This window comes from Lepidochelys kempii, chromosome 4, assembly GCF_965140285.1.
Source record: "Lepidochelys kempii isolate rLepKem1 chromosome 4, rLepKem1.hap1, whole genome shotgun sequence".
NCBI classification, from domain to species: Eukaryota; Metazoa; Chordata; order Testudines; family Cheloniidae; genus Lepidochelys; species Lepidochelys kempii.
The window spans coordinates 62,448,848-62,464,903 of record NC_136383.1 but is presented as its reverse complement, the minus strand read 5'-3'; the positions used below and the strand labels follow the sequence as shown (position 1 = coordinate 62,464,903).

The 16,056-nt window shown below is 41.7% G+C and overlaps 1 protein-coding gene across 4 annotated transcripts in view; it reads right to left on the bottom strand.

Moving 5' to 3' along the window:
• The window catches only part of FNIP2 (folliculin interacting protein 2), a 90,089-nt gene that overhangs the window by 11,664 nt on the left and 62,369 nt on the right, over positions 1 to 16,056 (bottom strand). For all 4 annotated transcript variants that reach the window (XM_073341493.1, XM_073341496.1, XM_078852495.1 and 1 more), the window contains 3 exons: positions 9,418 to 9,564; positions 9,091 to 9,260; positions 764 to 2,126 (listed from right to left, as the gene is read on the bottom strand). In XM_073341493.1, the coding sequence (XP_073197594.1) occupies positions 764 to 2,126; positions 9,091 to 9,260; positions 9,418 to 9,564 (1,680 nt within the window). The remainder of the gene's footprint in view (positions 1 to 763; positions 2,127 to 9,090; positions 9,261 to 9,417; positions 9,565 to 16,056) is intronic.

The window sequence follows — 16,056 nt, the reverse complement described above, 5'->3', positions numbered from 1 at the left end:
CCAAAGAGTGTGATTAGATTTTTTCTACTCTCCGTAAACTCAAAGGATGAGAAAAGTATTTTGCTCAAAACTTTCACAGATGTTCCCCTTCTGCCAGAGGACAAGCATGGAACATTTCAGCCTCAAGGGAACAGTTTTCAAGACCCTAAACAATAATAAAGCCCAGATAACTGGCTGAGTGAAGTCCATAGAGCTCTGCCTGGTCACAAGGGCCCTCCTGAACAGCTCAGAACTTAAATGGTAAAAGAGGGATGGGGATGGAGATGTTATAATGGAAATTATTTTATAACTAACTATAACAGTGACTTCTAGCAAACATTAAAAGTAACTTTAATGTAACTACTCCAGACCAGTCTTAAAAACAAAACCAATCAAAATAAACCTCTAAGTAAATGAACGTAATGCTCATACTGGATGGACAGTGAAGATTTCAATTCAAAGCAAAGGCAGTAACTATGCACACTTCCTACCCCACCAGCATGTGTCTTAGCCCTGCTGAAGGACCAGAAATATCTGAGAAAAGAAGCCCTGTCAAATAAACAATTATTTTGGCAGGCAGTCTGTGTATCATCCTACTCAGTCTCTGCCTTTTGCTGAGACGGCCAACAAGGGACTCAGTTGCAACAGCAATTTTTACAGTACAGACACATCAGCAAGAAACTGAGTTAAGACCCCATGCATTTCACAGACCACTGAACAGCTCTTGGGTAGCAACAGCATTTGACCCCAGCTGGCACAAGATTCACTCAAATACATTCTTTACCTTGGTAAAGGAAGTTCTACTCCTGTAAATTCTTCATGCCTATTGCGGACATGGCCTCGAGGGTAAAGATCAGAGATACATGAAGCACTATCGTCGTCGCTGTCTCCAAGTGCACTATCTGAACTCTCATTCCTAGGAATATCCCCTTTGATTCGGAAGGGGATTTTCCTTCCAGCATCCCCATAGGGGACATCTTCAGTGACTACTTGGCCAGAGTCCTGTACGTCAGAACTTGTTTTAACAGAGTCAAGTGAATGGACGCCCCCATTCTTGGAGCACAGGGGTCTAGCTTCCTCTAAGATTTCTGTTTTTGCAGTTTCTATTTTGTTATCAGATGGCTTAAGTGGTTCATCTGACAAGCCACGCAGAGTAGAAGTATTTGCTACATTCATTTCAATTTTATTACCGTCAGCAAAATATTCATCAAATATACTCGCACTCGCGTCACATGATGGAATTTGTGCATACCAGATATTACGCCTAATGTGTAATGGTTTAAGGGAGGCTTTCGAAGTTTCTTGTTGGCTCTGGGAAGTTTCTGCGGGCACATTTGGTGGACTTGAAGTACAGCTTTCTACCTGTAGATTTTTTTTGAACGCCCTAAAATTTTCATCCAGGTCACTCTTGCGAGTTTCTAAATCTGACTCTGGTGATGTAGAACTTCCAATCTGGAAAGTGACCCTTTCTAAATGAGGATTCCTATCAACAAACCTCTCAGGACATGGTACAGCAGATGACCTGTCAGATGGCTTTTCTGCTACTTCACTTGTGGCCTGGTTGCTATTCTTTAAGTCACCCGTTAAATCCTCTGATTCAATTTGTTCTTCAAAGTGGTAGGACACAGCTCCTATATCATCAACTACCTTCCCTTTCCTACTGTCATCCACCATTCCTTTAGACTCAGAACTGCCAAATGTGCAGTCTTTTGATGCAACACAGGATGCCCTGGAGCTCTGATCAGCCTTTCCTGTTACTTCTTCATTCTTTTCTTTTGAGGACGTTGGAAGAGCAGGAGAGCTCTCTGGGTTACTGACGTACCCCACAGTGCTACTGGTTTGATTTCCGCCATTCTTCTGAGGTAGGATTGGAGGCACAAGAGCAGGTTCATTCTTAACAGTGACAACCACATAATCAGATTCTTCAACCTCTCCCTTTTCCAATGTAGTTGTGATCTTGCTTCCATTTAGCAGTTGCTCCTCCTCTCCAACTTTCCCATTCCAGGCCAGTTGATTTTCCTGTAGCTCAGAGCACCGTAGGAAGTATGTTAGAACGTAGAGAATACGTTGAACTAATTCCTTATGTTTTCCAACAATCACAGTCCGAGTCAGCCTAACAGGAGAGCCTATGGCACCATACAGATCACCTATGCAAACATATAGGGAAACAGGTACTTCACAAATGTGTATGTGGTTACAGTACAAGTTTCAGAAGTAGAAAACAGACATTCAATGCATTCTTTGTAAGAATAGACTTACATAATTTGGACAATTCCTTTTAAAATAATTTTAAGATGCTTTTCCTCACAGCAAATTAATGGAGGTTTGAGACATTTGTTTTTTTCTTTTTGAAACCCACATATTTCCTCTTATTTGCACCCAGGCTTGTTTTCATAGGGTTGATCATGAACGTGAGACTGCTAGCATTCAATCTCTGGTTACCTCAACGCTATTGGAAGTTTTGCTTTACAAAACAAAGCTTACAAGAAGTTATTTTCATTTGGAAACGGAGACAAGGAAAGTAAGTCCTTTTACTTATAAACTGAGCACAGTTGTTATAGAAATCAGAAGCAAACAAACAGGAAGCCCAACTGACATTTTAAATAGAGTTTCTAGGAATAAAAGAAAAGGAGTACTTGCGGCACCTTAGAGACTAACCAATTAATCTGAGCATAAGCTTACGTGAGCTAAAGCTCACTTCATCGGATGCATACTGTGGAAAGTGTAGAAGATCTTTTTATACACACAAAGCATGAAAAAATACCTCCCCTCACCCCACTCTCCTGCTGGTAATAGCTTATCTAAAGTGATCCCTCTCCTTGCAATGTGTATGATAATCAAGGTGTGCCATTTCCAACACAAATCCAGGGTTTAACAAGAACGTCTGAGGAAGGGGGTGGGGGGCTGTAGGAAAAAACAAGGGGAAATAGGTTACCTTGCATAATGACTTAGCCACTCCCAGTCTCTATTCAAGCCTAAGTTAATTGTATCCAATTTGAAAATGAATTCAAATTTAACAGTTTCTCGCTGGAGTCTGGATTCGAAGTTTTTTTGTTGTAATATCGCAATTTTCATGTCTGTAATCGCGTGACCAGAGAGATTGAAGTGTTCTCTGCCTGGTTTATGAATGTTATAATTCTTGACATCTGATTTGTGTCCATTTATTCTTTTACGTAGAGACTGTCCAGTTTGACCAATGTACATGGCAGAGGGGCATTGCTGGCACATGATGGCATATTTCACATTGGTGGATGTGCAGGTGAACGAGCCTCTGATAGTGTGGCTGATGTTATTAGGCCCTGTGATGGTGTCCCCAGAGTTACCAAAAGAAACTACAGCATTTGCTCAAGAAACTCCCTGAAAAAGCACAAGATCAAATCCGCACAGACACACCCCTGGAACCCCGACCTGGGATATTCTATCTACTACCCAAGATCCATAAACCTGGAAATCCTGGGCGCCCCATCATCTCAGGCATTGGCACCCCGACAGCAGGATTGTCTGGCTATGTAGACTCCCTCCTCAGGCCCTACGCTACCAGCACTCCCAGCTACCTTCAAGACACCACTGACTTCCTGAGGAAACTACAGTCCATCGGTGATCTTCCTGATAACACCATCCTGGCCACTATGGATGTAGAAGCCCTCTACACCAACATTCCACACAAAGATGGACTACAAGCCGTCAAGAACACTATCCCCGATAATGTCACGGCTAACCTGGTGGCTGAACTTTGTGACTTTGTCCTTACCCATAACTATTTTACATTTGGGGACAATGTATACCTTCAGATCAGCGGCACTGCTATGGGTACCCGCATGGCCCCACAGTATGCCAACATTTTTATGGCTGACTTCGAACAACGCTTCCTCAGCTCTCGTCCCCTAATGCCCCTACTCTACTTGCGCTATATTGATGACATCTTCATCATCTGGACCCATGGAAAAGAAGCCCTTGAGGAATTCCACCATGATTTAAACAATTTCCATCCCACCATCAACCTCAGCCTGGTCCAGTCCACACAAGAGATCCACCTCCTGGACACGACAGTGCTAATAAACAATGGTCACATAAACACCACCCTATACCAGAAACCTACTGACCGCTATTCCTACCTACATGCCTCCAGCTTTCACCCTGACCACACCACACAATCCATCATCTACAGCCAAGCTCTGTGATACAACCGCATTTGCGCCAACCCCTCAGACAGAGACAAACACCTACAAGATCTCTATCAAGCATTCTTACAACTACAATACCCACCTGCGGAAGTGAAGAAACAGATTGATAGAGCCAGAAGAGTTCCCAGAAGTCACCTACTACAGGACAGGCCTAACAAAGAAAATAACAGAACGCCACTAGCCGTCACCTTCAGCCCCCAACTAAAACCCCTCCAACGCATTATTAAGGATCTACAACCTATCCTGAAGGATGACCCAACACACTCAGAAATCTTGGGAGACAGGCCAGTCCTTGCCTACAGACAGCCCCCCCAACCTGAAGCAAATACTCACGAGCAACCACATACCACACAACAGAACCACTAACCTAGGAACCTATCCTTGCAACAAAGCCCGTTGCCAACTGTGCCCACATATCTATTCAGGGGACACCATCACAGGGCCTAATAACATCACTATCAGAGGCTCCTTCACCTGCACATCCACCAATGTGAAATATGCCATCATGTGCCAGCAGTGCCCCTCTGCCATGTACATTGGTCAAACTGGACAGTCTCTACGTAAAAGAATAAATGGACACAAATCAGATGTCAAGAATTATAACATTCATAAACCAGTCGGAGAACACTTCAATCTCTCTGGTCACGCGATTACAGACATGAAAGTTGCGATATTACAACAAAAAAAACTTCAAATCCAGACTCCAGCGAGAAACTGTTGAATTGGAATTCATTTGCAAATTGGATACAATTAACTTAGGCTTGAAATAGAGACTGGGAGTGGCTAAGTCATTATGCAAGGTAACCTATTTCCCCTTGTTTTTTCCTACAGCCCCCCACCCCCTTCCTCAGACGTTCTTGTTAAACCCTGGATTTGTGCTGGAAACGGCACACCTTGATTATCATACACATGGCAAGGAGAGGGATCACTTTAAATAAGCTATTACCAGCAGGAGAGTGGGGGGGGGAGGTATTTTTTCATACTTTGTGTGTATAAAAAGATCTTCTACACTTTCCACAGTATGCATCCGATGAAGTGAGCTGTAGCTCACTTAAGCTTATGCTCAAATAAATTGGTTAGTCTCTAAGGTGCCACAAGTACTCCTTTTCTTTTTGCGAATACAGACTAACACGGCTGTTACTCTGAAACCTAGGAATAAAAGCCGAATCAAAGCCTTGATCCTAAGAACATACTCACAGGATTAACTTTATATATGCAAGTAGTCCCACAGGGAATAGGGAAAGAACAGGTTAAAGACCATTAGATAATTTAGATGTATTGAAGTTGGCAGGGCCTGACAAATACACCCTAGGGTACTTAAGAAACTAACTGTCACAATCTCTGAACCATTAGCAATTATCTTCAGGAACTCGTGGAGGATGGGTGAGATCCCAGAGGGCTGCAGAAGGGCAAACATAGTACCTATTTTTAAAAAAAGGGAACAAAGAGGACCAGGGGAATTATAGGTCAGTCAGGCTAACTTTGATACCCGCAAAGATACTGGAACCAATTATTAAACAATCAGTTTTTAAGTACCTAAAGGATCATTGGGTGAATAAGTAATAGCCAGCAAGCATTTGTCAAGAACAAGTAATGCCAGAACAAGCTAATTTCCTTCTTTAACAGGGTTACTGGCCTAGTTGATGGGGGGAGGGAAGCAGTAGACATGATGTAGCTTGATTTTAGTAAGACTTTTGATGCAGTCCCAAATGCCACTCTCATAAGCAAACTAGGGAAGCATGGTCAAATTGAAGTTACCATAAAGTGGATACACAACTGGTTGAAAGACAGTACTCAAAAAGTAGTTATCAGTGGTTCACTATCAAACTGGGAGGATGTATCAAGTGGGATCACCCAGACGCCTGTCCTGGATCCGGTACTTTTCAATATTTTTCACTAATGACTTGGATAATGGGGTCGACTGTATGGGTATAAATTTTGCAGATGACACCGAACTGGGAGAGGTTGCAAGCACCTTGGAGAACAGCCTAATCAGAATTCAAAAAGACCTTGTCAAATTGGAAAATTGGTCTGAAATCAATAAGATGAAATTAAATAAAAGACTAGTGCAAAGTACTTCAACAAAATGGGAATAACTGGCTAGGCAGCAGTACTGCTGAAAAGGATCTGAGGGTTCTAGTGCATCACAAGTTGAATGAGAGTCAACATAGTTGTTAAAAAGGCTAATATAATTCTGGGGTGTATTAACAGGAGTATCATCTGTTACACCTGAGAGGTAAATGTCCTGCTCTACCTGGCACTGTTGAGGCCTCAACTGGATATTGGGTCTAGTTCTGGGAGCCACCCTTTAGGAAAGATGTGGACAAACTGGAGATGTCCAGAGAAAAGCAACAAAACTGATAAAAGGTTTAGAAACCCTGACCGATGAAGAAAAGTTAGAAAAACTGTATAACCTTAGTTCTGAGAAGAAGGGGGGGGGGACCTGATAGCCTTCAGATATGTTAAGAACTGCTACAAAGAGGTTGCAGCAAGGGAGATTTAGGTTAGATATTAGGAAAATCTTTCTAATTATAACAGTAGTTGAATACTGGAATAGGTTACCAGGGGAGGTTGTGTAATCCTCATCACTGGAGGTTTATAAGTACGAAGTAAGACAAACACTTATCAGGTATAGTCTAGGTGTACTTAGTCCTGCTTCAGCATGGGATGATGAACTAAAAGATGACATCTCAAGCTCCTTTCCTTTACATTTCTATGATTAATGGTTAGGTGTATTAAAGCAAATGCTTGCTTGCAGGATTCAGGCCTAAGTTAATATTATATGTATATAAACTTACTTATAAAAAGAGTCTTGGAGCAACAATAATATTATGACAACTCAATATAAAATTTTAAAATAAAAACTTAAGTTTTGCAGAGACTGAGCAGTTCCTTCATCATGAACAATATAGTTTTATCTCTTATGGAATGCTGCAATTGATTGAAATCATGGCATTTTAGTATAATTTAATAATAAAACAAGGATTTATACAAAGCTTTCCATTTTTAAAGCTATTTACAGATTACACCCTAACCTTCCAAAAGATTTGTTTTTAGAAAGCACTATTGTACTATGAACCCTGTCTTTTTCAGAGGGAACCACCAGAGGGCAACATTTTCCTTCATATTGATGTACATTACAATAAACATCTGCAAAAAGAAAAGGAGTACTGGTGGCACCTTAGAGACTAACCAATTTTAAACATCTGAACTCACTTTTTTTACCTGAGAATAAGAAAGAACCGAGATGTTTCGAGTTCAACCATTTAGAATTTGTCTGGGTCTTTAAAACTCGTATTATCTTCCTACTGAGCCTACTCCATAACGTGCACAATTACCAGCTCTGAGTTTGGGTAACAATTTATTTCCCTTCTTTCCTGAAGAACTACTAGCAGTTCTTCCTGGGAGAGAGGACAAGATCTACTGCCCAAACAGGCACTATACAGCTCCCTCCAGCTGGCTTCTATACACCTTAACCCTGGCTTCTTATTTCCCTAAATCAGCTCCCACTTTCCTGAACCCCAAAACACCCAGTCCCTCACCCCTCTCCTCAACTACTCAATAACTCGGTACCTTTTAAAATCTTTCTTTTTTAAAGCAAGCAATACAACTCTCTATTATGAATATATATAGTGGGAGTTAGGAATCTTCAGTGTCAGAGAGGCTACTGATAAGAGCTTGGCTGTTCTCAGTGGTGGCAGATGACAGAACAAGGAGCAATGGTCTCAAGTTGCAGTGGGGGAGGTCTAGATTGGGTATTAGGAAACACTATTTCACTAGGAGGGTGGTGAAGCACTGGAAGCGTTACCTAGGGAGGTGGTAGAATCTCCATCCCTAGAGGTTTTTAAGGCCCGGCTTGACAAAGCCCTGGCTGGGATGATTTAGTTGGAGTTGGTCCTGCTTTGAGCAGGGGGGTGGACTAGGTGACGTCCTGGGGTTTCTTCCAACCCTAATCTTCTATGATTCTATGACAAGAACCAAATAGAACTAAGCTAGATGATCAGCAGCAGGAACATGATATGGACACAGAACTATTGTTATTCAAGTTGCTTCTTTAGAATTTCACTAATTTTTCTGGATGGTTTTACATTAGACAGATGATATATAGGAGGGAAAAATGGAGCAGGGGGAGTGGGGAAAGGAAGGAGGATTGCCCAAGGAGTGGAATTTTTGAGAGTAAGATTTTATGCACGTGATTATCTACTCTCCAAACATTCATATCCATGTACTTTGGCTCTGAAGAGAAATGTTCAGAGATTAATAAAACTGCCAGTTATAAATATTTTGCCAGCTCTCATTCACATGCTTCTTATATAGCTACTTGATTTCATGTATCAAGATACTTAGTAAGCTGTGTAGGTAGAAGAGAATCACTACATCTGAGGACTTAGGGCCAGATTTTCTAGACAGTTTACTACCCCTTTGTGCAACTGAGATAGAGCAAAAGGGCTGTAATTCCATTGCCAATGCCCAGATAGAATTTCCTCTGCTTGCCCATCTACACTGCCACCAGGCCCTGCACCTCTCTCATGCCCAGCCTCCCTTTCCCAGCAAAGCGGGTGCACCAACGCTCTACTATAATGATACTCCACTGGCATAGGGTCCATCAGGGACCACAAACCAGTGGCAGACTTTAATGCTGCCTGGCAGCAGCTTTAGTTTGTGTCAGACAAGGGCTGGCCAGAGAATCAGAGAGCTGGAATGAGCTTCCTGACATCACCCCACCCTATCCCCCAACATGCTTATAGATGAAGTACAAGTTTTAATCTTGCCTGCCTCTGCATAGCTCCCACCTATGACGTATTTTTTAAAATAGCTGTGTATATACAATGATGTGTTTGTAGAGAAGAGCTACATTTCAATTAAATAAGTTAAAGTTTAGTAACTGTTTTATACCAAATTTTTTTTTTTAAGGTTTTCTACTGACCGAGCTGTGCCCAGAGAGGGTTATAAGGATGCGATTTTGCCAGCAGGTTTACAAATTGTGATGTGCCTTTCTCAGAGAAGGCCTTTATGGGAGGATGGTCAACTGGCATTACAGTTGGGACCCACGCCAGGTGATAGGTCAGCACCGCAGTCAATAAAGCGGCTAAGAACCTAAAGAAAAAGAATACAACAAAAATAAGATCCAAGGGGGGAAAAAAAAAAAAAGGTATTTGACATATGCTCATGTCTGTGTACTTCCTGTTATGTTTGTATGCATTAGAACACAAGTTACTGCAGGGGTAAGGAGATGATGCAGAAGGAAGCATACTGGTTTTTGTTGATCTGTTCGATCAGAAGTGTAAATTCCTTAAGAAAGCGCTGGCATAGCTGGTTCTTTTCCAAAGTGCTGGACATCATGGTAAGCCACACAGGTTCTGCGATCCTTGGAACTGAATACAGGTTCCAGATTGTAAGTCTACCAAAAAGAAAGAAAAAAAGCTGTTAACCTGTGAATGAGGTTGCAAAAAATATACAGAAGAAAAAAAAGTTTTCTTCAAATTTTTCTAACATCTGTTAGGAGTTCTAATAGTTACGTAGGTTCTCTGTAGCTAGTCAGAGGCTCCACTCACATAATGAGAGGTGTTCTGTAGGACACTAAATTACAGGAGATGCACCGTAAGTGCATTAACAATATTCTAATCAATGCAATTGCAATTTCTTTGACAAAGAAAGTATTCTTCTGAGCATACAAGGATATGGAAGGAGGACATGAAATTCATCTCAGCACGAACTAAAACAGTTGGACAATGTTTTAATGAATCAAAATGTATTGCTGCACAAGTTCAATAGGTTAGTTTTACCCAGCAATTGCTTCACATACAATCAACATTTATTTCATCATACTTGTCTGGTATATTGTGTCAAAGGATGCAAATTGAGACTCCAATTTGCAAAGGAGCACCTTTAAGACTGAAGAACTATGCTGTACGAGTTTAACTCTGAATGAAATCTGCAGCTTGACTCATCATCCTGGCTATGCAATCACCAGTCAGGTGCTTTACCACCTGAATATATATGCCCAGATGATTAGTCAATATATTGAACATGCAGTTTTAGAAGTATGATCTTAGACATACAATGTTTTGATGGGTAGCTTGATAGCAAAACACAAACCCATCACAAATGGCCGCCATCTCCAATAACGGCTGTCAATATACCTCTAATTTAATTCCAAACAGATTTGCATGATCCACAGTTAAATTTCTAGCTGAAGAGATGATTGTCTTCTACACGTTTAAGAGTTTTGTACAAATAATCTTCACAAGTTAGCAAGTTCAGAAACAACCTTAGTATAGTGACAAGTTTGGAGCTTTCCAGATCATCTAGTTACATTTTCTGTTGATATATGGGTGATTAGTGCATGATAAATTTACAACAAAACATTCTGTCTACCTTACATTTAAAAATCTACCATTTATCAGAGCAATCTAGCCGTGTCCCCCCAAGTAATTACTTACAGATACATACAGTGTAAACATATAATTCAATTAGTGTGTGTTACATTTCTTTCCTTGGATGTTTGCGTAAATTGATTTTATCTTTGGTCTCTGTTTATTTATGCCCATTTTAAGGTGTCTGTACACAATTTTTCAAATTTGCTAAAAACATTTTCTCTCTTGTGATGAGAATAGTTAGTTTTCTTAAGCATGTTATTTAAGACATGCTCTGGTGCGGTATGAACGGTCTCACTTTTGGTCTCTTCCTTCTGGGGCTAAACAGGGTGTGAAGGCTGATTTTTTAGGACTCATTATTCTTCAGTGACCATTCCACAAAAGTTACGAAAGGCTTAGATCCAAACCATTGTAGCTACAATACTCCATTATCTACAGTGTGTATGTTTTAAAATGTATATTGTTTTAAACTTCATATCCTTTTTTTCCTTTGCACTGTGTATACTATCTTGCCAACTGTAGACAGGAAGGGTATCATCGCTATAGGAGAAACAAAGGGTGAGGGGTACGGAGAGAAGAAGAGAAGAGCTTGAAGAAAGGAGTGCTTGGGGGAAAAATCTAGTGGCATAAGACAGCAAAAATTGATACAATGGGAAAATAGGATATTGGGGAAAAAGTTAAATCTAAGTCATGAAAATCAAGTCCATGGTGTAACACTTGTATTTTACAGTTACATACTAAGAACTACCTGAAAAGAACATTAAGATTGCAAAGTCAAGCACTCAAAGAGTTAGAAAATACCAGAATTAAGCTTGCAACCAGGCCTTAATTGGGCCTCCATAAGTGTACGAATTACGATTCAGTCTTTAATTACATGATCACATACTATCATTCCACTGGACCCTAGCCCTTTTTCAGTGCACGGGGTAGATGTTGCTCACTTAAGGATATTCAGTATTTTGTTTTGTTCTGATTCAATGGCCTGATTGGTGTTCAATGGCCTGATTTCCTGCACACTATTACAACCCTGCTCTACCATCATCATCATCAACTATTAGTTTCCTCAGGAGCTTTTCTAGAGTGATTTTCAGTATAGTAAGAGTGCTTCACAACATCCACTCATTTTCACATATTCTATAGCAGGGTCATTTCTTCAGTAAGCATGCCTAGTTGGTCAGGGCCTATGACCCTCTTTCACTTCAAGTGTGTCCTGAACCCCTTGGATGGGGTTCAGCTATGTCGGCTTCCTTGCCAGTAACCCCTGGTCCTGCCCATTCCAGGGGTAGGCACAGGGGATCCTGACCCAGGATCCTGAGTGTGACAGCATGGGATGACCTGGGTTCAGCCCACTCCCTGTTCATCTGCCCCTGGGCCACTTCCCACCACACCAGATGCCTCAGTTTGGGGAATGGCTGTTACTGATTTATAACACTTTGCTTCAAACCCCAAAGTCTGGGGGCTGATGCAGGTGACCCTCTGGTTCCCATGCACATGGTTCTCCATACCTCTGGGGTGATGTCTCCACAAGCAAGAGGGGGACTCAGAGCCAGACCTTCTCATTAATGTTTTTTTTCCCCCCTACTGTTGCAGGACAGTCCTCCTCCAGAAAATGGCTTCTCTCCTTCCCCCTTGCCTGGGCTGCTGGAGCTCTTTTTATACTGCTCCTTTCCCCAGGAGCATACTTGGCAGTGCCTGAGAGTCAGAGCTTTCCTAGCCCAGTACAGCTCCAGCCCTTCCCCTGCCTTAGTGTGGCATTTATAAACTCCATCACACCCTGTGAGGCTAGGGATCAGTATTCTTCCCTATTTTACAGATGGGGAACTAAGGCATAGAGAACTTAAGGTCAAAAGTACCCCCTAGTTTTGGGTGCTCAATTTGAGACACCTAAGACATGATTTTTCACAATACTTAGCATGATATAGCACTATGTGTTCAAAGCACAGCTCCTTCCAACTTCACTTGTAGATCCTAGAGAAGGGCAACAAAGGTGTGACAAGATGATGATGATCAACAGATGGCTCAGGCACTGGTGCTATAAGGAGGGCTTTGGGATGTATGGCCACTGGGAGGCATTCATGGACAGAGGACTGTTCTCTCGGGATGGACTTCATCTGAGTAGGGAGGGAAATAGACTTCTAGGATGGAGGCTGGCACAACTGATTAAGAGAGCTTTAAACTAGGAATTTGGGGGAGCTGGTGGGAGATGTCCAGGTAATCTCCACACCAGATTTTAACGTTGAGAGGGACGAAAACGAAGTAAGAAAGGATACAGCCGTGGGTAGCCCAATCAGGTACAGAATGTGAGCGAAGCCAAACAGCAAAAATTAAGATGTTTGTACACTAATGCGAGGAGCCTAGGTAACAAAATGGAGGAACTAGAGCTACTGGTGCAGGAAGTGAAACCAGATATTGTAGGGATAACAGAAACATGGTGGAATAGTCGTCATGACTGGAGTATGGGTATTGAAGGGTATGTGCTGTTTAGGAAAGACAGAAATAAAGGCAAGGTGATGGAGTAGCATTGTATATCAATGAGGAGGTAGACTGTGAAGAAATAAGAGATGGAATGGATAAGACAGAGTCTGCCTGGGCAAAAATCACACTGGGGAAGAAAGCTACTAGAGGCTCCCCTGGGATAGTGCTTGGGGTGTGCTATAGACTGCTGGGATCAGATTTGGATATGGATAGAGACCTCTTTAATGTTTTTAATGAGGTAAATAGTAATGGGAATTGTGTGATCATGGGGGACTAACTTCCCAGATATAGACTGGAGGACAAGTGCTAGTAATAGTAATAGGGCTCAGATTTTCCTGGATGCGATAGCTGATGGATTCCTTCACCAAGTAGTTGCTGAACCAACAAGAGGAGATGCCATTTTAGATTTGGTGTTGGTGAGTAGTGAGGACCTCACAGAAGAAATGGTTGTAGGGGACAGCCTTGGTTCGAGCGATCATGAGCTAATTCAGTTCAAACTAAACGGAAGGATAAACAAAAATAGATCTGTGACTAGGGTTTTTGATTTCAAAAGGGCTAATTAGTTAGGGAAGTAGACTGGACTGAAAAACTTGTGGATCTAAAGGAGGAGGCGGCCTGGAATTACTTCAAGTTAAAGTTGCAGAAACTATCAGAAGCCTCCATCCCAAGAAAGGGGAAAAAATTCATTGGCAGGAGTTGTAGACCAAGCATCTCAGAGAGGCGATTAAGAAAAAGCAGAAAGCATACAAGGAGTGGAAGATGGGAGGGATCAGCAAGGAAAGCTACCTTATTGAGGTCAGAACATGTAGGGATAAAGCGAGAAAGGCCAAAAGTCATGTAGAATTGGACCTTGCAAAGGGAATTAAAACCAATGGTAAAAAGGTTCTATCGTCATATAAATAAGAAAAAAACAAAGAAAGAAGAAGTGGGACCGCTAAACACTGAAATTGGAGTGGAGGTTAAGGATAATCTAGGCATGGCCTAATATCTAAACAAATACTTGTCTCAGTCTTTAATGAGGAGGTTAGGGATAATGGTAGGATGACAAATGAGAATGAGAATATGGAGGTAGATATTACCACATCTGACGTGGAAGCCAAACTTGAACAGCTTAATGGGACTAAATCGGGGGGGGCCCAGATAATCTTCATCCAAGAATATTAAAGGAACTGGCACATGAAACTGCAAGCCCATTAGCAAGAATTTTTAATGAATCTGTAAACTCAGGGGTTGTACTGTATGACTAGAGAATTACTAACACAGTTCCTATTTTTAAGAAAGGAAAAAAAAGTAATCCGGGTAACTACAGGCCTGTTAGTTTGACATCTGTAGTATGCAAGGTCTTGGAAAATTTTTTGAAGAAAGTAGCTAACGACATTGAAGTCAATGGTAATTGGGACAAAATACAACATGGTTTTAAAAAAGGTAGACCAACCAACCTGATCTTCTTTGAGAAGATAACAGATTTTTTAAACAAAGGAAACGCAGTGGATCTAATTTACCTCGATTTCAGTAAAGCATTTGATACGATTTTACATGGGGAATTATCAGCTAAATTGGAAAAGATGGGGAACAACATGAAAATTGAAAGGTGGATAAGGAACTGGTTAAAGGGGAGACTACAATGGGTCACGCTGAAAGGTGAACTGTCAGGCTGGAAGTTCCTCAGGGATCGGTTTTGGGTTTGATCTTTTTATTACTGACCTTGGCACAAAAAGCGGGAATGTGCTAATAAAGTTTGCGGATGACACAAAGCTGGGAGGTATTGCCACTACAGAGAAGGACCAGGATATCATACAGGAAGATCTGGATGACCTTGTAAACTGGAGTAATAGTAATAGGATGAAATTTAGTAGTGAAAAGTGCAAGGTCATGCATTTAGGGATTAATAACAAAAAAATTTGTTATAAGCTGGGGACACATCACTTGGAAGTAACAGAGGAGGAGAAGGACCTCGGAGTATTGGTTGATCACAGGATGACTATGAGCCGCCAATATGATATGGCCGTGGAAAAAGCTAATGCGGTCTTAGGATGCATCAGGCGAGGTATTTCCAGTAGAGATAATGTGTTAGTACCATTATACAAGGCACTAGTGAGACCTCATCTGGAATACTGTGTGCAGTTCTGGTCTCCCATGTTTAAGAAGGATGAATTCAAACTGGAACAGGTACACAGAAGGGCAACTGGGATGATCCGAGGAATGAAAAACCTGTCTTATGAAAGGAGACTCAAAAAGCTTGGCTTGTTTAGCCTAACCAAAAGAAGGTTGAGGGGAGATATGATTTCTCTCTATAAATATATCAGAGGGATAAATACCATGGGGGAGAGGAATTATTTAAGCTCACTACCAGTGTGGACACAAGAACAAATGGATTTAAACTGGCCACCAGGAAGTTTAGACTTGAAATTAGACTAAGGTTTTTAACCATCAGAGGAGTGAAGTTCTGGAACGGCCTTCCAAGGGGAGCAGTGGGGGCAAAAGACATATCTGGCTTCAAGACAAAACTTGATAAGTTTATGGAGGAGATGGTATGATTGGATAGCCTAATTTTGGCAATTAATTGATCTTTGACTATTAGTGGTATATATGCCCAATGGTCTGTGATGGGATGTTAGATGGGGTGTGATCTGAGTTACTACAGAGAATTCTTTCCTGGGTGTCTGGCTGGTGAGTCTTGCCCACATGCTCAGGGTTTAGCTGATCGCCATATTGGGGGTCAGGAAGGAATTTTCCTCCAGAGCAGATTGGCAGAGGCCCTGGGGGTTTTTCACCTTCCTCTGCAGCATGGGGCATGGGTCACTTGCTGGAGGATTCTCTGCACCTTCAAGCCTTTAAACCATGATTTGAGGACTTCAATAGCTCAGACATAGGTTAGGGGTTTGTTACAGGAGCGGGTGGGTGAGATTCTGTGGCCTGCATTGTGCAGGTGAGACTTGACGATCATAATGGTCCCTTCTGACCTTAAAGTCTATGATTCTGTGATTCTATGATTTGAGTGCTCAGCACACTTCTGCATATCAGGCCCCAGGAGAGTGAGT